The 21,661-nt window shown below is 56.0% G+C and overlaps 4 protein-coding genes and 1 non-coding gene across 5 annotated transcripts; 1 reads left to right on the top strand and 4 right to left on the bottom strand.

The window, feature by feature from the left end:
• Nucleotides 1-41: 41 nt before the first annotated feature.
• Nucleotides 42-2,669, bottom strand: VDAG_08983 (cytoplasm protein; the record flags this gene model as incomplete). Its single annotated transcript, XM_009656786.1, has 2 exons — nt 42-2,259; nt 2,347-2,669. 2 exons carry the CDS (start codon nt 2,667-2,669, stop codon nt 42-44), a joined length of 2,541 nt encoding a protein of 846 aa, XP_009655081.1.
• A 1,739-nt stretch (nt 2,670-4,408) lies between these two features.
• Nucleotides 4,409-5,840, bottom strand: VDAG_08982 (mitogen-activated protein kinase HOG1; the record flags this gene model as incomplete). Its single annotated transcript, XM_009656785.1, has 5 exons — nt 4,409-4,496; nt 4,558-5,177; nt 5,239-5,382; nt 5,453-5,582; nt 5,737-5,840. The coding sequence occupies 5 exons, from the start codon at nt 5,838-5,840 to the stop codon at nt 4,409-4,411; spliced, it is 1,086 nt and encodes a 361-aa protein (XP_009655080.1).
• Nucleotides 5,841-10,353: 4,513 nt separating this feature from the next.
• Nucleotides 10,354-13,771, bottom strand: VDAG_08981 (glycogen phosphorylase; the record flags this gene model as incomplete). The annotated part of the gene is made up of 6 exons (XM_009656784.1): nt 10,354-10,915; nt 10,991-11,063; nt 11,125-12,551; nt 12,635-12,900; nt 12,961-13,281; nt 13,600-13,771. The coding sequence occupies 6 exons, from the start codon at nt 13,769-13,771 to the stop codon at nt 10,505-10,507; spliced, it is 2,670 nt and encodes an 889-aa protein (XP_009655079.1). The 3' UTR covers nt 10,354-10,504.
• Nucleotides 13,772-16,275: 2,504 nt separating this feature from the next.
• VDAG_08980 (guanine nucleotide-binding protein alpha-3 subunit) lies at nt 16,276-17,629 on the bottom strand (the record flags this gene model as incomplete). The annotated part of the gene is made up of 6 exons (XM_009656783.1): nt 16,276-16,375; nt 16,429-16,667; nt 16,720-16,849; nt 16,907-17,035; nt 17,094-17,439; nt 17,506-17,629. 6 exons carry the CDS (start codon nt 17,627-17,629, stop codon nt 16,276-16,278), a joined length of 1,068 nt encoding a protein of 355 aa, XP_009655078.1.
• Nucleotides 17,630-21,335: 3,706 nt separating this feature from the next.
• On the top strand, nt 21,336-21,418 carry VDAG_20239. Its single transcript has one exon. It is a non-coding gene; the product is annotated as a tRNA-Arg (tRNA).
• Nucleotides 21,419-21,661: the final 243 nt, after the last annotated feature.

The following is a 21,661-nucleotide window of genomic DNA, read 5'->3' as shown; positions in this document are numbered from 1 at the left end:
TCATCGCCTGTCAGAGGACGGCGGCCAGTCCGTCGTGTTCGTCAGACCTTGACGACGTCGGCGGCAGGTGCGCTGCTCACGACCTCGCCCGTCGCCGTGACGACCTCGGGCTCCATCTTTGCTTCCGTCTCTGCCCCTGCCTCTGATTCGAGCTTGGTCCCGTTTGTGTGCGCGTCGGCCTTTGCTGCTGTGCTTGGAACATCGATGTCGGCTACGGATCCGTCGGCTGGTGCTGGGGTGGCCATTTCCGTCTTACGCACAGGCACGACGTCGACCTTTTCTGGTGTCGGCGTGACCGTCTCGCTCTTCACGTCGGCCTTCTCCACCACTGGTTCTAACGTCGGCGTGGCAGCCACAATCTCATCCTTGGCACCGTGCGGTGCCGGTGCGGGAGCCTCGGTCTTGTCCTCTGGCCGCCCGTGCGTCACATCTCGCGGGATGAACTCCTCGGGCCTGAAACCCCTGGGGCTTCCCGGCGCCGAATCGGTCGTGCCTGCCGAGGAGAAGATGCTCTCGCTGAACGAATTGCCCGTGACAGGCCTCTTCTCATCCTGTCCAGCGCCGGCCGCCGTGGCCTGTCCGTGGGCGTTTCGAGCCGGAAAAAACGACGACCCGGAGAAGCGGCTCGCGCCCTCCTCCCTCGGCGAGAGCGCACTCGCCGGCGATGACGCGCCAGACTTGTCCGACTTGCGCGCTCCCCAGCCGGAACCCCACCCCTTTCTCTTCTCGCCGGCCCAAGACACCCAGCTGCCGACGTACGTCGTCGATTTGGCGCCGCCCCCGCCGGCCAGCGAGGCGTCATGATCGGTGGCGCCGTTCTTCTCCGCCGCGGCGGAGTTCGCGGAGGCCGACCGCGCGGCGGCCGCCTGCTCTTCGACCTTGGCGCGCTGCGCCTCACGGTACGATTCCATGTCGGCGTAAAACTTGTTGAACATGGTCGACGCCTTCTCGCGGCCGGCAGCCAGGTTCCGTCCCAACGCTTCGCGGCCGACAGCAAAGCGCTCGTCGAGGTGCATGTCCTGAACCTGCTGCGCGATGCGGCGCTGGACGTCGTCAATGGTGAGGCCGCCAGCGCAGGGGTGCTTTGGTTCGACAACGTCGAAAAGGTGCGAGTCGGTGTGGGTGTTCCACATGCGGTGGTTCTCGGTGCGCTGCCAGGCGTCGATGAAATCGGCGCCAAAGTCGAGCACAGGGTCGCCATCAATGTGTGGCAGCAGCGCCCGAGGGTTGTGCTGGTTGGCCTGGAGGTGCTTGTGGTACTTGAAGGAGGAGATGAGGGAGAGTATGTACTCTTCGAATTGCAGGCGGATGAACTCCTCGGATCCAACATAGCCCATCGTCTTGGGGCGGCCGGGGTTCGCCTCATCCCACGTGTCGTTGACCTCCTGCGTCAGATAGTCAATCCAGCGACGGTCAGCGGCCGAGAGCGTAAGAGCCTGGCGAAGGGACGTCGAGGTGATGTTGACCGTGTTGTCGTCGAGGTGGATGAGAATGTCGCTGTAACGGTCCTTTTGCTGTAGGAGCAGTGAGTTGGTGCTGCCAACAATGTACGACTTGGTGCCAAAGTCGGCAAGAATATCAAGTTGCTGAAGGGGTGTGTAGGGTCCAAAGAGGCTGCCCTTGCCAAATATTTGCAGCGGGAGGCCCATGTACGTGAGCAGAGAGCTGCGGTCGCTCGTCCGCAAGGTTGTTGGGGTGGCCAGGCCCTTCTCGTAGTTGTTCATCTCGGGATCCGCGCAGTCTTGCAAGTTTCGAATCAGGCCGGGTATCAAAGAAATGAGAGAAAACTGCATCATGCACAGGCGCTCGCAGCGCGATCCAAAGAAAAGCATCTTGGGCTGCAAAAGGCAACATTTGAGCAAGACAAGAGTCTGCCAGCGGAACTCGCGGACAAGCTCACGCAAGCTCATACCAAGATACTGGTCGCGGTCCTCATCGGAATTGAGTACGCCGCGGCGCTTCTCGTCAGCGAGGCTGTCTTGGAAGCGGCGCAGGATCTCCGTGTCGGAGAAGTCGCGCTGAGCAAACCAGGCCTGCGTGACCACACTGAGTCGTTCGCGCATCATGCCGAAGAACTGGGGACTATCGGCAATGACAACGACGGCTTTCTGTACAGTGGACCGGGTCACGTCGGCGGGGCGGTTGAGCAGTTGGGCGGCATCGAGCTGGCGAGTGCATGATATGCCGAAGAGAGAGGTGGCGGGCACGTTCTCGTTGGGATTCGAGGGTCGGAGAAGCGTGAAGTAGGAGAAGTCTTCGCTGGAACTGAGACGTAGAAGAAGCAGTCAGCTTTGAGCGTCGACGGATCACCGCGTGGGAGGAGGGCCGAGGAGGAAAGTAGCTTACGCGTGGGCACCGTCGCTGAGGGCCATGAAAGGGAGCAGACCCCAGTCGTAGTCTGTTGCGGGATCGGATCCCTCAGGAACACCAAACCACTTCTCGCACTCCGGACCCCTGGCATGATGAAAGTCGACGACAGTGACGAGCGGCGTGAACCCGGACGAAGACCTGGAGGAAGACAGACTTGGTGTGCTGGGCATATTGGGCGTCGACGGAATGGACGGCGCCGCCGCCGCCGCCGCGACTGACGGCGGTGTGTCAAGGTCAACATCAGTCATGATGTGTTCGGGCAAGCTGCCATTCGCACGAGTCGGCGGTGAATCGGCCATGTTGTCCTGATTGCTATTGAACGTGGGGCAAGCCCCTTACGAGCTTGCCATGTAATTCTCGACCTAGACAGGGAGGCGGCTGGCTCGACTTGTTGTTGTCGTGTTATGCCAGTGTCGGTCGATGTATCTATCGGTGAAGGCGTCTGTGGCAGTCGTAGAGACACAGCACTCCGAGCGTAGTTCGTCAATCACGAAACTAGCTGCTCTCTGGCTGTCGTCGTAGAGTTGCGGCAGGGAGGTCGTCAGAACAAGGTCCCGTCTTCACAGCTGCGTTGTCAAGCTAGCTCGGTCCGTGGACAGGAATGAATCTCGATGGAAGATTGGGGCAACGTCCAAAAGATGCAGTACCTAGCAAAGGTTAAATGATGTTGACACCCTTCCGTCTGGATGATGGCATTGAACCCCTCTGGAAAGGCAAGGCTTGGCGATCGTGAGGAATATTCTCCCAAATGGCATGGAGCTTCCAGATGTTTTGCAATGCCCCCGAAGACCGAAGACCCTTGGATGGAGAAGAAAATCAAACCAATGCCGAGCATGGGACTTGCGGTGCTGAACTGGGGTCCGAAGTGGATTGACGCATGGCTGGTAGATATGGTCAAATCTCCCTCGGTGATGCTGAATTGAAGGGAGGAGACCCCCTTCCTCGTCTAAGAACCCCCCTTTGCATCTGAATCCCTCCCTCAAGTCACCCAGCCAGGCATTGGCCAACGCCATGAACGCCAATCACGTGGAATTGCAGAGGTCTTTAGGGGGGTTGAGCGGTGTGGGTGCTAGCTGGACGCTAAAAGTTCAAGCCAGCAAGCACGATGACAGGCCGGGTGGGTCGTCATTGGCAGGAAAGCAAGTACCTTATAGCAGGTGATTGAGAGAGGCTAGAGAGAGTAGCACCGGCTGCCGTACCTACACTGCGCTGACAGCGACACGAGCCAGACAAAGACCACCAGCTCGCGGGTCCATCTCGCAATGCCGCTACCAAAAGCAACACAGCGTACGGCATTCCTCGTCTGGGGGGGCATTCCCGTGGCTTGTTACCCTCCGACCATTGTCAAGACACAATACGTCACCCCTCCCTCTGCCATATCACCTCCAACCAATACCACATGCTCCTGTCGGGCCATAGGTTATGGACGACACATCTCAGAGGCGACACGTCGACCACCTCAGCAGCGAGTCACAGGTCTTTCCCCTCCCTCTGTCTGCCAGCGTGTCTTGCATTGCATGCATTCGTGACCGCTCACTTCCTCCACGTAGGTAGTAGACTGCCATTAGCCATTTCACAAGAGGGGTTGAGGAAAGGGGGGGGGGGGGGTTCTTCTACCCCGCCAAGCTGTCACGTGCGGGTTCGCAATAGAGCTCGAGTCTCGCCTCTGAATCAATGGGGGTTTTTACTCATCATGTATGCCATTTTGCGCCCCCCTTCCCCTCAAACGCGTGTATGTGTCGCTGGGCCTGCCTCTGGATTTGTATGAACCATTACAGAAACACGAAAGTAAGGGGACGAGACGAGGACTTGAGAAGAAGAGATAAAAAAAAGTAAGAAAGTGTAAAAAGGATCCACCCATTCCTTCTCCCCAACACCGGCAGTATGAGAATGTACTGGTAACACCATTCGTGCTTTGCTGCGTCGCGTGGTATCATGTCCCTCCTCCTCTCCCATCAGGGCTGTCGCTCGAAACCCCATCTCCGTCTTGTTCACCATGGCTGACAACCTCTTTGCAATTGCCTGTGGCATCACTCTATTATTGTTGCGCCGTCTGAGCATTAAGCTGTTCCTCGAGTTGTGCCACGTTGGCGTCCACATTATGGTAGTCAAGGATCTCGGAATACCTGTGATACATCATTAGTATTGAACGTTAAGCAGTATGCAAGTGGACAGGAAGAAACGCACATCATGATCTTCCACGTGTCAACAGGCAGGTCAGCATCGTTGAAGCTCCAGTCGAACTTCTCCTCGGCGACAGGCTCGTCGGTGGGATCGTGGTAGGGGGAGAGGTAATCGTGCGACAGCGCCTCGGTCGCCGTTATCCTCTTCTTGGGGTCGAAGACAAGCATCTTCTCTAGCAGGTCGATGGCCGAAGGGTCGGCGTTCTTGAACTTGTTCTTGAGCGGCTGGCGCTCACGCTTGGGCAGCGATTTGACAAAGCGCAGCGTGTTTTCGCTGGCGATGCCGTTGATGACGTCGTCGGGTGGTGTGCCGAGGAGCTCCGTGATGATACTGAACTGGTTGACGTGGTCCTTGCCAGGGAAGAGCGGCTTGCCCTCGAGCATCTCGGCGAAGATGCAGCCCGCACTCCAGATATCCACCTCGACATCATACTTCTGCCACGTGAGCATGATTTCCGGCGCGCGGTAGTAACGCGTCGAGACATAGCCTGTCATCTGTGGATCCTGGATACGCGCCAGGCCGAAGTCGCAAATCTTCAAATCACAGTTCTCGTTGACCAAGATGTTGCTGGGCTTGAGGTCACGGTGGACGACGCCCGCTGAGTGCACGTACTTGAGGCCGCGCTGCAGCAGAGTTAGCAAGTGAGGTCGAGCACATGGGCGTGCACGCGGAAACTTGACGCACCATGATCTGGTAGAGGAAGTATTGGATGAATTGCTTCTCCAGAGGCCTGGAGGTGAGTAGACGGTGCAGGTCGGTGCCGAGAAGCTCGGTGACGAAGTAGATGTCCTCGAGGGGGGAAATGAAGATGTCGCTCAGGGAAATGACCTAAATAGACTGTGAGAAGGTTGTTGTGAGGGAACAAAAGCTGTGAGCCCTTTTGGCTGGGAATACGGACATTCTCGTGTCTGAGATGCTTGAGAAGCTTCAGCTCGCGGTACGTTCGCTTGGCGAGAACCGGGGTGCTGAAGGGTTTCATGATCTTCTTAACGGCGACATTCTGGTTGGTGAGCTGGTCGCGGGCAGAGCTGAGTCGGGCACAGGCGTTAGTCGATTCCCTCACTTGGCGAAATGCACCTCAATGGCAACTCCCACATAAGGGGCCATTCGCACGGGACCGAAGGCCGCGCGTAGGGGTGCCAGAGACGTGCGTGACAATAGTAATGGAGGTGTTTTGCATACCAAACGAGACCAAAAGCTCCCATGCCAACAGGTTGCAAATCCGAGTATCGTGAAGTGATCTCGAAAGTCGTTCCGAAGATCTGTGCTCTGACGAATTCGGCCATGGTGGGCGATGTGTGGAAAGGACGTTGGCAACTGCTTCGTGAGGGGGACAAGAAGATCAGGCTGTGTCGTCCAAGGCTTGGTACTGGCGATGCGATTGATGTATGCGGGTTTGCCGGAGAGTCTGCGCGAGCGAGCGAACGGGTGGGTTGCGATGGAGAATGTCAGGAATGGAGGAGAGTGATGGTGCTCGCAGGGTGTCTGTCTGTCTGTCTGTCGGTCGCGGGTCTGACGAGAGAAAGAGAAGGGAGGGGCGGTAGTGCGGGCACAGGGAGCTGGGCGCAAGCAGCGGCGGGGTAAAACCGAACGGAGTTGGACGGTGGTCGGCGAGTGGGCGGGAAGGAGTCTCCTGGGCCTGGAACGGACGGAGGGGCGAGCTTTTGACGGGGACTAATAGGGGCGGGGCGTTTTCTTCGACGCACAGCAACATAATGTTAGCATTTCCATTGCCGATCTCGACTGACGCAACGTTTGCTGTCCCCAAGTGGAGTTGCAAGTGTAAAAGTGATGTACATGTAGCTACCTATTGGCAGACAGGCACCGGAGACGTATCCGACAGCAGCCGGCGCTCAGCGCGAGCGATAGGCTGGACGCAAATACAGCACAGGAGCTTTTTCCTCCTTTCTTCAACAGACGTCACGGGAAGCTTACCTGGATCTCTCAGGATGGCGAAGAGGAGCGGTCGCAGAGTGCGCTCACTTGTGGCGTGGCAGGCGGCCCGTCGAAAGAGGAGGAGGCCCGCGTCGTGAAAGTGGTGGCGTTGCGACTCGTGTTGCTGAGCGACGGGGTAGGTGGTGGTCGTTGTCTCGTCGTCGGGCGTCAACAGGACCGAAACGAAATGTCGATGACAGGCGGAACGCAAAAGATGGGATTTCGTGTAGAGATGGGGAGTGAAGAGGGGGACAGCGTGTGCAGAGCAGAGGAGCACATAGGCTTTAAGAGAAGTGGCTTTTCCAGAACCTGGATTTCACCTGCTTCTGCTTTGGGATCTGAGCGAGATCAAGGAGGGGTGCCCTGTCCAGTCTCCAGCGGGACCCCGCTACGCGATGTGTGCACCTTGCCAGATTTGTGTCTAATGCTGTGCTTCCTGGCCCTCTGGCTTCCGTCTGGAGGGGAGACGGGTATCACAACAACCTGGTAGTGGGAGTGGGAGCAAGGCGCTGGCCGGAGTTGGGGGTTGTTGTCTCGACTGACGGCTGCAGGGGGTACATCGCTGGGATCGAGACGGAGTGGAGCTCTCTGTTTGGCGCCCATCTGTCTGATCTGTCTGTCTCCCTCTGTCCCTTGTGCTCTCTCTCTCTCTCTTTCTGCCCGCCCGTCTCGACTGTCCGTCCGTCTCTGAATTTGTGGACCTCAAGCTCTTCAACTAACATGTACAGTAAGTTGGCTCGGCCATACCGCCGTTTTGTATCAAGCACACACGTACAAGTACCGACTTCGCCACGTCGTAGCCATGGTTCCCGAGCCGAGGACTACGTACGATCTCTTTCCAGAGCTGGTTGACGCCTGCTCCCATCGCCGATACCTATCCAGGGAGAGTGTCAGCGTGGTCAATGTGTGAGCCAGTCAACACCAGGACTGCCCACATCCATCTCTCACCGCGTGTGCTAGATCGATCGACAAGGCAGACGACAGCTCGGGCAGCAACACACCCACGCGGACACAACCTCGAGAAGACACGGGACGAGACGGTCGAGGACAAGACCGGCTGACGACGCGGGCAGAAATCCCAGAATTCCATGTTTTCATTCCACTTTGCCGTCTTGTCTTGTTAGTGTCCTGTTCCCTGTGAGCACGCCAAAAAAAAACCCACACACCCTCCTACTACACCCTAGTCCACACCACCACCCTGATCGACCTTGGGGTCCTGATCGATGGGCCTGTCGCAGCCCTCCCTCCTACCGTCTGCCCACCGTCGCGCCTCGTCAGGCGGGCACGTCCAGGGACGCGGGCGGGGGGCACCCCTGTCTATCATCGCAAACGGCATCGCGATTCATGGCGGCTAGGCCTAAGCTTCACTGACTCTTGGGCATGAGCCACAGTACAGTAGATTGACTGTCCCTCCCTCCAGAAACCTCTATTGTACGCCAAACCCAGTCAGGTTTTCCCTCGGCAATGAGGTTTTTATGTTGCTGCTGAGGCAGGCCAGGCGGTGCTTCGTGCTCCAAGAATCTATCCGAAATCAAGGCCCATTCCCCCGGCGAGCAATGGGCACCTCCAGTTGTTCCGCCGCGAGGGATCAGGACCTGGACCCGTGTCTATATGACGTCATGGCCTCCAACATCGAGATCGCGCGGCGGCTCCAGGTAACCCAGCAGCCCCGTTAAGCTGCATCAAACCCCACTAACACGACGCGTGTACCTTTTTGCCGGCGCACCATATTAATTGGTACCTATCATCAGATGCACACTACGATCGAACCTCTCCTGCTGCGCGAAGCGTCCATCGCCAATGTGGCGTGTGATCGAGGTCATCAATACCACACCGCAGCGGCCCGGACATTCTTCTCCGCCCAACACTGGCTGACGCACGTTCTGGAACGTCTTGGCCTGTGGCATTCAGTCCACCGTAAGCCACATCACTGTCACAATATCCTCCCGCCGAAACCCCATTGCCCTGAAGATCCCCTCCCCGCCCCTGCCAGCTAGATATGTGATCAAGCAACCCCGTTTCCGTGTGCAGACAGAGTAGAGTTATCACAACTTGGAAAGGTCGAAACGGCAATGGCGGACGATGGTTTTGCACCCAGTACCCCGCTGTGCAGGGCACCGCAGGGTCCCCAGACCCTTCAGGCGATTCAACGAACTTTTTTTTGCCCCATTTCCTATGCTTTGAGACGCGACCCCATCATCACGCATTCACCAACCAAAGACTCCGAGTAGTGGTGTGACACGGCACCAGTTGCTTGAACTTTGATCCCCGAGTTTGATCCAAAGCACGTCGTCTGACTGCCTGACGCCCACCACTCTTGAAAACCTGCGTCTGTTTGTGCAACTGATGGTGACCTAAAGGCTGGCACTGCGACGGTAGGAGGATGGTTATGGCTTGTTGTCAGCGTTACTGCGGGGGCAAGCCTCATCCTCTTCCAGGCCCATTGACAATCTGAACGGGCTCGGGTCTCGGTCTCGATGGCATTTACTCAAACCGTCTCCACCGACGGTCCAGTCCACACACCTCTCGACCCTTCACGGCCGTGGTCCCGCTTTTTCAGCTCATTGAGCGAGGGCATATTTCCTTATGATGACGGCGAGCCTGAGCAACACGCCAGGCTTCCCAGGTGCCTCGGCATGCGCCCAAGAGCCGCCGTTGGCTCGAACCACCTTGCTGTCGACCCCTCTCATCAGCGGAAGAGCCTACCACGAGGTACAGAATCGTCCCGAGACAGAATTAGCAATAGGGTACCAGGAGACCAAAGAAAAGACAAATAGGTAAGTGCGCGACCCGTCGACATGACCCAAGCAGAAAAACAACTGGACCCTTTTCCTCGAAATCCCACAACTTCCAGGGTCCTACTCGAATGACATCATCCTGCAGCTCTGCTCTCCCCCTCCCTCATCAGCCGCAAAGCAAGCCTCTCTCACGCATTGCGTGCAACTTGCCTGACTGGGGGATTCGGTTGGGCAGCCTGTTGCGCTCTGTACAAGTAGAAGAACCGTTGCTGACCGTTCAAACCACCGTTCATCCCGTCAAGCGATTCTGCCAACCCATCCCCTCCCTTTACCCCCCCCCCCCCCCCCCAAGAATCGAAGGCCTCACGGCACGCACTGCAAGCAGGAAAAACACACCCTCAACGCCTCGAAACGCGCCTCCATCACACTCCCGTGCCCCCTGCCTCTGACCGCTCCTGTTGCACTGCAAATTCCCCCACCAGCGGCGTGAGAGACATCATCGTCCAGCTTCCTCCAGCCAGCCCAGCCCACGAAAAGAAAACGCCACAACAAGCAACTCCCCAAGAACACCATCCCGAGGCCCTGCCAGCCCGCCGGTCTCGACTCCTCTAGACCGCGAACGCACGGTCCCCCCTCCCCATTCCGTTTGCCCCGCCCTCAATATTGCCCCTGGACGGAATAGCAGAGCGCGCCACTTTCTCTCATGTGGATTGCGTCATTGAAGCTCATAGACGACAAACCCTCCTCCTCCCCCCTTTTCGCTGGTTTCCACCCGCCGCTTGCCCCGTACCGCCCCGTCGGTGCCTGCCCTGCTTTTCGTGACCCTTTCGCTTCCCGCGCGCGGATGCTGGCCCCCGCCGCTCCCAGGTCGTCTCATCCTGGGCAAACGACAAGCAAGGCCGGTCCCCTGAATGACACGCATATGACAGCACCAGCCCTAACTGTAGGAGAGACGGGAGACAGGACCAATGCGACGGGTGGGTCAGGCCAGGGAACTCTCGGTAAGGATAGCTATCTGTTTTGCATTCTTCAGGGTTCTGAGGAAGGGCCTGCGAGGCTCGTACATGAGTACCATGTACACGCAGCGATGAAGTTATACATCACAGCCTTAACAAGGCCATCTCGTGGACATGAAGAAAATTATTATGCTGCTTGTAGACAAAGAACTCCTCTAGGTCAAGGTCTAGAAGGACCGTCACTAGGCGGGTTTATAGGAATCGTCACGTGGTTATGAACCTCTCTTCGCCGCTTTCCTAGGCGTACGCCGCCCCTGCCCTCTACCGGTCGTCAACGACCAGGGGCTCAATGTTCCAAATTTCCTCGGCGTACTCGTTGATGCAACGGTCACTGCTGAAGAAACCCATGCGAGCCACGCTCGTGATCGTCTTGGTGATCCACTCTTCCTGGTTCTTGTACGATTCGTCCACGAGCGCGTGCGTCTCGATGTAGCTATGGAAGTCATCCGAGGTGAGATAGTAGTCGCCGTGGTCGCGCACTGCCGAGACCAGCGCTCCAAAGTCGTGCGGCGATCCGAATGTACCCTTTTCAATCTCGGCAAACACCTTGACCAGGTCCGAGTCGAGCGAGTGGGAGCCGTAGTTGTGCGCGTGGCGCAGATCCTCGACATCTTCGGCCAAGTTGCCGAAGAGGAAGATGTTGTTCTCGCCAATCTCGCGCGTAATCTCAATCTGCCATGCCAGATTAGTATGTGGGTTCAACAGTCTCACGTGGAAACCCATTCCACATGGTTAGGGGTCACTTACGTTGGCACCGTCGCAGGTGCCAATGATCAATCCGCCATTGAGGACGAACTTCATGTTGCTCGTACCAGACGCTCTGCCACCGTGTTAGCAACCCCATCAAGAGAATTATTGCAAGGACCTTGTAGAGTACGTACTCTGTGCCAGCTGTGGAGATGTGCTCGCTGAGATCAGATGCGGGGATGATCATCTCGGCCTTGCTGACGTTGTAGTCCTCGAGGAAAATGACCTTGAGCAGATCGCCAATATCTTCGTCCACGTTGACAACGGCGCCAACGTTGTTGACCAGATGAATGATCTGCTTTGCCATCCAGTAACCGGGTGCAGCCTTGCCACCAAAGATGGACACACGCGGCTGCTGTTTCTTGCGCTCCTCTGGCGTCATGGCCTTGAGGGTGAGGTAGCGGTGAATGACACCAAAGATGTTCATCTGCTGGCGCTTGTACTCGTGGATACGCTTAACCTGTACGTCAAAGAGTGCCGCCGGGTTGACGCTGACACCTGTGGTTGACTTGATGTACTTGGCTAGGCGAACCTTGTTGGCGTATTTGATCTCAGCCCATTCCTTGCGGAACTCTTTGTCGTTCACAAATTGTTCCAGTTTGTTGAGTTGAGTCAAGTCTTTGAGGTACTCGTTGCTGCCTGTGCGAGCGGCAATCAAGTCAGACAGGCGAGGGTTGGCCTGGTGGAGCCAGCGCCGGGGCGTGATTGCATTCGTGACGTTCGTGAACTTGTCTGGGCCGTAAATGTTGACGAAATCCTTGAAGATGGTCGTCTTGATGAGATCAGAGTGCAGTTCAGCCACGCCGTTGACCTTGTGGGAGCCGACAACAGCAAGATACGCCATGCGAACCATCTTGGGCTGTGATTCTTCTATGATGGACACCCTGCTGAGGAGTTCGCGGTCGCCAGGGAACTTCTTCTCGACAGCCTGGAGGAAATACAGGTTGATGTCGTAGATGATCTGCAGGTGACGGGGCAGGAGATTCTGGATGAGGCCGACGGACCACTTCTCCAGAGCCTCAGGCAGAACGGTGTGGTTGGTGTAACCGAAAGTGGCCGTGACGATGTCCCAGGCCTCATCCCATTCAAGCCTCTCCAGATCAATCAGGATGCGCTGCAGCTCAACGATGGCTAGGGTGGGATGCGTGTCGTTGAGTTGAATGGCGACCTGATCGGGGAACTCCTTCCAAGCACGCTTCGTCTTCTTGAAGCGACGGACAATGTCGTAGAGAGACGCAGCGACCCAGAAGTATTGCTGCTTCAGACGCAACTCCTTGCCCCTCTCCAGGTTGTCGTTGGGGTACAGGACGGCGCTGATCGTTTCGGCTCGCTGCTGGTCGGCGACGGAGCTTTCGTAGTCACCGCTGTTGAACTTTTGGAAATCAAACTCGCCGCTCGCAGCCTTGCTCGACCACAGACGAAGGTTGTTGGTGGACGGAGTCGCATAGCCAGGGATGGGCACATCATAGGCAACAGCCTGGACTGTCTCGCCGCCCTCCCAGTGAGCAATCGATTTGCCGTTCTCGTCGCTTGACTTGTTGACATGGCCGTAGAATTGAATCTTTGCTAGTGTCAGTACAACGAGAAACGAGTAAAAAAAGTACACGCCACAGCGGTGATAGAGGAGACGGAAGGCAGTCTTACATCGACAATGACGTCGTGGCGGGGGAATTCCCAAGGGTTGAAGTCAAGCCAGTAATCGGGAACCTCGACCTGGTACCCATCGATGATCTCCTGCTTGAAGATACCGTAGCGGTAGCGCAGACCGTAGCCCCAGGCGGGGTAGTTGAGTGAGGCCAGACTGTCAAGGAAACAAGCAGCCAGACGACCCAGACCTCCGTTTCCGAGAGCAGCATCGTGCTCCTGCTCGATGATGTCTTCGATGCGGAAACCAAGATCGCTGAGACCGGCTGGGGTGGGAATTACTGTCAGATCATTCACAATGTGACAAGGGTCATCAGCCCACTTACACTTGGCAATGTCCTTCATCCCCACATTGAGCATGGCATTGTCGAGGGCACGACCCATGAGGAACTCAAGAGAAAGATAGTACACCCGTTTGGCGTCGGTCAACGTCTGGCGCTGCTGGGTTTTGTTCCATTGAGTGATGAGGCGATCGCGGAAGGTCAGGCCGGTAGCGGAGTAGGCAGCCGTCTCATCACAGTTGAACATGCTACGGGCCAGGGACGTCTCGACATGGCGGACGACCTCGCGCTGGAAATCATCCTTGTTCGCGAAGCCCTTAGGCTGGTTCCTCGCCCAGGCCTCTCGCTGAGGCTCGGGTATGGAGGCTACAAAGAAAGGTAGACGTTAGTGTGGGGCATGCTGTGGTGTGGCCTGATGGTGACAGCTGATGGTGACAGCGGATGGCGACGACGAGGGTAAGAGGACTGATAGGAGGGAGCTCGGGCTAGCGAAAGGATGATAGGAGGACAGGGGTGCCTTGGTCGATCCGAGTGCGGGGTAGGTCGGACCTGGGATCCCCTCCCCCTCCAAGCTTCACGAGCCCCAGGACCTCAGGCCCCGCCAGAGCTCGTCCAGCTGGCTTGGCGCATTTCGCAATGTTGATGCAGGGAGGAGGGATGTGAATGAGGACTGTGTCTGCTTACCCTCAACGCTCTTGATCTCGCCGGCCCCGAAGCCGGTGGCCGTTCGCTTGTGCTTCGGACGAGAGATACCTGCGGGGACCACGGATCCCTGAATGTCGACGATGGGAGCTCCAGTCGAGGGGCGACGCTCACGGAGCGGCAGTCGCTCCTTAGTGTTGGCGGCCTTGGACATGTTGGTTGACTTGCCAAACGGATAACGACTGCTAGGCGGTTTGGGGGAGTCTGCTAATCACACAGGTCAGCGCCTGGACGATGGCGTTACAACTATCTTGCCGTTCAGGAGTAAGCAGTTGCATAGCCTAGTGATCCTCTGAAAAGTAGGGCGATAACACTCTGCAGGTGGCTGCAAGTAGGATAGCTTGTCGCGCAGCCAGCCGCGTTGTCGAGAGCTTGAGCTGAACTGTTTGGCTGTGGCGGGGAAGGGCGGGGGTTCGACACTTGATTGAGGTAGCTCGTCAGACGGAGAGCTCTCTGATGACTGCGTGCCCACTCAAAGAACTGCCAACAAGCTCAGTAAGAAGAGGCAGCCCCCCCCTTCAGATGGCAGTTGTATAAGAAAATGGTTGCCATTGCTGTTCAAGTCGATGCTCTCTGACCTCGAGACAGAGAGAGATATGGCGCCGGCGTTGCCGAGCTCGGTGGTCGATCACGCAAGTCTGGGTGAGGGGCATTTGAAGTCAGAGAGACTTACTCTGTGAGGTAGGTAGCGAGGGGACTCGGGCGATTGAGCAGTGGTCCTACTCAGCAAGACGCCCGGAGGTAAAGTAAAGAGATGAACTGCTGGTGATGCTTTCGGGGCCGATTGGTGTTGAGCAAACGGACTGGGAGAGGAGAGGGGGGAGGAATGACAGCAAGGAATGGAGCGGGGAGGCGTGGTTAAGAAGCGGAAGCGAAGCTACCAAGCTGCTTGCTGCAGGCGAGATGATGGTAGCGTCGCGGTCGAGTCAACCAAGCCGACCGGGCTGGCTGGGTGGCCGTGGCCGTGGCCGTGGCCGTGGCCAGACCAACCCAGATCAGATCAGATCAGAAATGGACGCCGTCTCACACCATGTGTGTGGTTGCTGCTGCTTCAGGTATCTTCCTGGCGAGCGGGTCGGCACTGGGTCTCGAACGATGGCACCACCCCCTTGACCGCGTTTATTCTTAGCAAGCCAGGTAAGGTACCTACCGAGCACGAACAATGCGCCGTCGAGGCACGGGAGCTGGGTATCTACCCACTCAGGTAGGCACGGGAAAGCATGCGGAGAATAACAGGCAGAGCAGCATCGGTAGCAGCGGGCACAAGCACCTCAGCCGATATGACCTCACCCTGCCTCCCCTCCAACCGTCGTACTTGCTGTTCATGCTGCACTTGCATGGTAGTCTGGGAGCCATGATGCGGGGTGACGACTCCCTTTGCATGTCTTCGTTTCACGCCCCATGGCAATTTCCAGTCAATGCCCATACTGCGATGTCAGGCAGCGGCAAGGTGCAGGACAGGACACCCTCCCATGAGGAACAGAGGAACCCAACCACATTCGCGTCTTGACACGAGTAGCTCGACTCGTTCCTCTTCGCTCTGCATGCATCCTGGGGCGTGCTTGTTGGCGTGCGTTGTTTGGCCCCCTCCCCCGCCAGACCCGTAATAGACCCGCCTGTGTTGGGAGCCTACCTTTCTACCTATCCACATCGACGGTGCTGGCGCTGGCGCTGGTACTGGTCGTGCCAGGACTTCATTGAGATGCATGGAGCCTCAGTGGGACCGGGGCCGCCGGAACTGATTGTTGGTCAGAATGACGAGTACAGTAACTGTAAGCACCGACCATCCTTCCACTCATTATGGTCAGGAATGGAGAAAAGTGAGCGAGGGAGGGCAAAGTGGGAGCTGAGCCGAGGCGAGCTGTCCACGGACAGGGAAGAGCTTGGTTGTATTGCGGGCGCCTGGAGCTTGAGGGCTCCATTGACCCCACACAAGCTCCTCTTGGAAACTTTCCCTCACTGTGAGCCCCTCTAAAGACCATCAACCCTTCGCTACCTTACCTTACCTACCAACGATCCTACGCGACAGTCCCCTGTCGGGCTGTCTCGATTTAAAGCACTTCTCAGCACCCCACCAAGTCATTGACACATGGAGAAACAAGAGGAGAAGAAAGAATTGTTCACTTCGCTGTTGGTCCGTGGAGTCTCAAAGTTGTTCGGCCCCCTAACACGCTGACCAAAATATCAACGCTTTGATCTCGTCACGCCAGGCATCATGATAGCCTCACATGACACTCAGGGCCTCCCCTCCGCTGGTCTTCGCACCAAGCGCTGCGCCCTTGAATGTTGGGCTTTTCGCTAATAAAAACATTTGAAGGCAGAGGACTGTGCCGTTCTCGGTGTCGAGAGCCCCTCCGTAGCTTCCGCCACGACATAGCCGCCCCAGCGCACACATTGGGAACCCACTTTGGGCCATTCCTCACACCGAGATCTCTCGGGGTAAGGAATGCAAATAACCCACCCAATCGGACTACTCCAAAGATCTCACTATCATGTCGCGTGTGTAGAGAGCGTGGAGCCAAACGAAACGCCAACGCCGCCAGCAGTCTTTCCGCCCCAACGCCGGGCAATGCTGCAATCGCTGACATGGAAAAACATAAGAAACGTCTTGTCAAGACATCATCAATCTTCGGCGGGCCGGAAACGCGCGCCTTTCCATTAGAGAATACCCGAGTCTCTCAGGGCATTGTTGAGAATCGTCTCCTTGACCGCTGCAAAGACCAGACGAATATTTGACGTGTCCGTCGCTTGCGTGAGACTGAAAGGAGATCAGCAAATGTCCAACGTCTGTTCAGGGCTAGATCGACATACTGGGGATAGAGGTGCAGATGCGCTCTGTTGACCTGGTTGAAGCGCCACAGCAAGTATTTGGCTGCTTTGTTGACATCGTTGCCTCCCGAGTAATCCGGGAAGTAGTTTGCCATTGGCGATCGGTTAAGCTTTTGCTTAAAAATGTCAACCTTATTTAGAAACAGGATGATGCTCGTCCTCATAAACCACCGAGAATTGACCACGGAGTCGAAAAGGAGCAAGCTCTCCATCATGCGGTTCTGGTCTTGTCAGCACGCCTTGCTCACAGCGGTGTCTGGAGCTGCGGCTCACCTGGCTGCTCTCTTCTAGCAACACCTGATCGTACTCGCTGAGGGCAACGCAGAAGATAATCGACGTTACATTCTCGAAGCAGTGTATCCACTTCTTCCGCTCGCTACGCTGACCTCCGACATCAAACATGCTACATCAACAGTCAGCATGCCGACTACATGTACTCGGCACTTCGAGGAACCCTTACTGGATGCTGAGTTGACCCATTTGGAATCGTGTCTCGTAGATGCCTGTCGTCTTGGTTCTAGCTCGGAGCACGTCCATCTCACTGGGAAGGTAATCTGGCGCAACTATTCGCATGACTTCCTGGAAAAAGCTAAACGTCGATGGTTAGCCACCAGGTCACATCTGAAGCGTCCTGACGGAAGGCTCACTATTCTGCTGAGTCCATCAGATAGAATTCGGTCTGTCTCTCCATCAATTGGTCCTTTGCCGGGTCCCCCCATATCGATTGTATTGCTAGGCCGATCTGTGGGTCAATGTGTGCTTGGGGACCAGACTCGACTGTGTAGTCCATGAGAAAGTCGGCGTATTCCTTGTTCTCGGGGGTAGAAAGATCCAGCTCGAACTGGCGCATGGCGAGAATGACAGCTTTTGCGCATTCGACAAGGTTCTTAAAGACCGTTGGTCGGTAATTATAAAGTTCGTCTTCGGAGTATCCCTTCAGATGTATGATCTTCATCTGCTTGACGATCGTTGACTTGCCGCTCTCGCCGGAACCTGTTCAAAAGTTGCGTGAGCAGGATGGATATGAAATGCAGAGTGTTATTTGATATGCCAACTTACCAAGGAGAAGAATCTTGCACTCGCGCCTAAGTCGTCTAGAATCCTCCTCCAATTGCCGATCAATGGCCTGGCTTTTCTTCTTTTGGTCCACCTCCTCATTATTTGAACTCATGCACGAACCCATCTTGACGTCAGAAGTCGAGCGATGGGAGGAGCGTTAGTACGTTGTAAAGAGTTCGATCGATTGATTCCACGGGGGATGTTGCAGCATCCAAGTGTGGGCGTGTCTGTCGCAGTACCAATCGCCTTCACATGCCCATCGCAGGCGGCCTCAGCGGAACGACGAGGGCGACGAGACAGGGGCGGAACAAGTATTGATTGTTCGTCCGCCACTATCCAGATAAGAGGTGACACGAATTGCGATGGTGTTTTGAATGTTGGACAGCGATCAATGTAGACGAGCAACGTAGCTACTTGGAGTGGCGCCTTGCGACGTCGGCTGTCGGGTATCGTGAGATACGGGGGGGCCGTGTCGAGGTACGGATGCTGCGCTACCTCAGCCAGCAAATGAATTGATGAATTTCGGCGACCTCAATGATCGATCTAGATAGCTTCGTAGGAATGGAAGGGGGTCGGTTGGTCAGGTTGCTACGTTCCGTCTCGGGATGGCTGACTAGCGGACGAAAGTGGGTAATACGTGGTCAGCAGTTCGAAGATGCGAAAATGCAGGGGAGGAGTAGTCGACTCTGGCTGGGTGTGAGTATGGCCGACGGAGCAAGCAGGTTCCAACGAGAAGGTCTGCAGCAAAAGTTGAAATTGACGATTTCACTTTGCAGCGTGCGATTGATGAAGTCGGGTCGGAAGCCCGGGTCGGCGAGTCGTGTGTCGTAAGGAGGTGACGGTGGAGGAAGGGGAGGGAAGGAGGAGCAGGCACCTGTAGTGAGGAGGAAAGCGCATTGGAATGGATAGCTTCTTTTCTGGCTGGGTTCCATCCACAGGGCAGCAGCGGACTGAATGAATGGTCGAGGGTTCGAGGGTCAATGGGGGGGGAGCCGCCACCAGCAGCCAGAGGGCAGGAGCCAGTAAGAAGCCAGGGGTGCGATGGCAGGGGCGGCTGGGGATGGGGTTTCCCACCTCGAGACTGGGGCAGTACTTCCACCACCGAATCGGGCGCCAGCATCTCAATGGTACCACACGGCCTCAAGGTTTCGAGGCCAGGCATCTCCGTACTTTTGATGCCAAACTCGAAGATGAGGTATACCTACCTACCTTACCTAGGTAAGGCAATGTGAGCAAGCTTTAGGGTGAGCCCAGCATCTAGGCGTCGAATGTGAACCAGGGCCTGCGAACCATGGGCGTCCACCATAGAGCAAACGTGTTAACCAAGCCTACAAAGTGGCCCCCTTGGTTGCTGTCCTGATAGAGATTGTTGCTTCACCTCAGAGCTGGTTTCGCAATGTTAAAGACTGGTGCACGCCGCAATCCGTGCTACTTCTTCAGCGAACTGCGCACGTTCGCTACCTTTCGTGCTTGCGCCGAAGACACAGGTACCCGGCATTCTGTTCGCCTGTGCATCGAGAGATACTCCGTCAGCAACGCAACGTCTTCACTTCTCGTAATATGCCGACTCGGCGGGCCAGAGGGTCCACCTCCAATCTAAAGTATCATCTACCCTCGACCCTCAACAGTCCTCCATTGTTTACCCAGGTTCACCCCAGAACACCTCGGATTCGACAGTAGCTGAATGATTCACATCGATTCTGAATCCTGTTCTGCCAAGAAAAAAATGTCTGACAGGTCGTTCTCTTCCATACCATTAGGTGGGAGCAAGGATGAAGTTTGCGCCGAAGGTCGTGTACCTGCACACGACATGACGTGCTCGACACACAGCCTCACACCTCACGCCCACACAGGTTAAGTATGCACATCACTGGACACCGCATGGACTCGGCACCGAACAAAGAGTCGATCACCTCTCCCCCAGCACTTCACTCACGCATCGGCTCTCGCCAGCCAAAAGCCTCATCCCCCAAAACTAGCAGGTCGGTCAAGCCGCCCGTTAGAACCGTCGCTGAGCTAGTCCTATTGAGGCTTGGCATGAGGCGTCATGCCTCTGGTGGACGTGAAGCTTGGGCAACCTCCCCTGCACTGGTTGGTGTCACAACGGATACAGTTTGCTTTTCCCCCCTCTTCCCTCTTCCGCCCTGCATCCATCGCAGCCACCACTGCACTTTATTACACATCTGAGGCGCCAGCCTCCCCTCGGTGGTTTGGTGGAATGTTCCCTCAAAAGACGCCTTGGCGAATGTCTGCTGGTGCTGGGACCATCAATCGGCCCTACAGCCACTCGAGACATGGGAGGCTCAGGAAGGCGAAGGGAGAGCTGAGTTGCACGTCAGTACCGAGATCGTACGGAGTCACTCCGCAGCCGAAGGGCTTTGATAGCAGCAACGTTGTATTTGAAATGGTGGAGTGCTCGGCTCGTTGATCTCGCACGACTTCAGCAACACACCAACAAGCAACCAACAGATGAACCTCGCAGAGCTTCGTTGGCCAAAGTCTGCACCAAGCCCGGGCATCGACCATAACCAGCGTTTCCTGGAATTTCCCTGCCTTCCGCCGCAAGGCTTATCTCCACTCAAAAGTCAATGTGGCATTCTCTAGTCGCACCGAGGTGCTCTAGAGTCCGTGCTTGTATGCCCACCGCCAAGTTTGATACACGGCGCGCGTGAGAAATCTCATTGGTGGTTCACGATGGGACTGCCGGTGGAACACACGAATGCCTACAGGGACTGCACGTGGCTCCGTTGACGTCCTATACGAAGCCCAACTGACGGGGGCATCAAGTCGTCGAGGCATCGAGACATCGCTGTCAGGCTCTCGCGCGACGATGATGCTTTACAGGAAGGCGAATGATGTGGGACTTGAGTTCGCACTCGCCATTTGCACCTCGCATGTGAATATGGGCGCACAGATAAGGGTCAATGGATTTCGGGCGTCTTTTTTCCACGATACCCCTGCTCTTGGACCTCGCAACTTCCTGAACGAGAAATTCATGCCGATGCACCCTGACTCTTCACGCACGCATGCAAGTCGGACGCCTGGCGCCATTCGAACACATTTGCATGGCGCAGCCAAACCTGGCTGACTCTGTCGTGTTTCAAGTTGCTTCATTTCGGGCGCAGCCACGCCGGGCTGACTAACATCACATTTGAACTACATTCTTGCGGTTCACATTACCACTGGTCGCCTAGATATGTCGTGTCAAGCGATGCACGATCGACACGGCGAGAACGAAGCGTATTTGCGGCAGATGGCATGGTGCAAGCACAATTAACCATCCCAGACAAGAGCCGCAAAGGTAACAAACAATCAGGAGCTTTTCCATGGTGTGCACTGCAAATCAACACAACTGAACTCTCCTCAGGATCCTAGGTCATTTCTTCAGGCCAACCATAGCAGTCGGTACAATTGCAGCAGGCAAAACACGAAAAATAAGGTGGACCTGCGACCGGCCAATGTAAAAAAAAAAAAAAAAAAAAAAAAAAAAAAAGGGGGGGAAGGGCACTTGATTGTTGGGACCAGAATAACATGGCTTGAAATGCACTAAACGTTGGAGATGGTCTGCAACGGGCATCACGGAACACGGAAGGACAGAGTTCCCGCCTTCATTGTCAAGGAGCGCCACAAATACCCGACCCCGAAGTTGCGGTCGGTGACATATACCTGGCCTATAGCGAGCTCGGTATGCCGCACTCGTAGTTTGATGCACAGGCCACTGAACCCTGATACAAGCTTGACTTCTGAAAGGCAGACAAGGGTAGCCCAGACGGTTGCATTTTGCGGGATATAATGCAAAGCCCAGGGTCTGAAATCCCACTTCAAACCTGCTCCGCGTGGCGCAATGGTAGCGCGTATGACTTCTACTAATTGAGATATCATAAGGTTGCGAGTTCGAGCCTCGCCGTGGAGTTAAATTTTTTGCTGGTGATGGTTTCATTTTCTCAATGATCTGAACCATTTCAGTGCCAACATTGCGTCCCTTCCACACACTGCCATTGTGATACGTTGTTGCAAAACTTACACTATCGGGCAGGAGGCTGTATTGCCAGTGTCAGAGATACAGATGAGCAAGCTGTGGTCTTGCTTCGCTTACCAATATTCCCAGCCAAACCCCCTCCCCTTTTTCAGCACAAAAGTACCAAAGACCACGAAG

This window comes from Verticillium dahliae, genomic scaffold (assembly GCF_000150675.1).
Source record: "Verticillium dahliae VdLs.17 supercont1.24 genomic scaffold, whole genome shotgun sequence".
NCBI lineage: Eukaryota > Fungi > Ascomycota > Sordariomycetes > Glomerellales > Plectosphaerellaceae > Verticillium > Verticillium dahliae.
The sequence above is the reverse complement of the archived record's forward strand: the minus strand, read 5'-3'. Positions and strand labels throughout refer to the sequence as shown.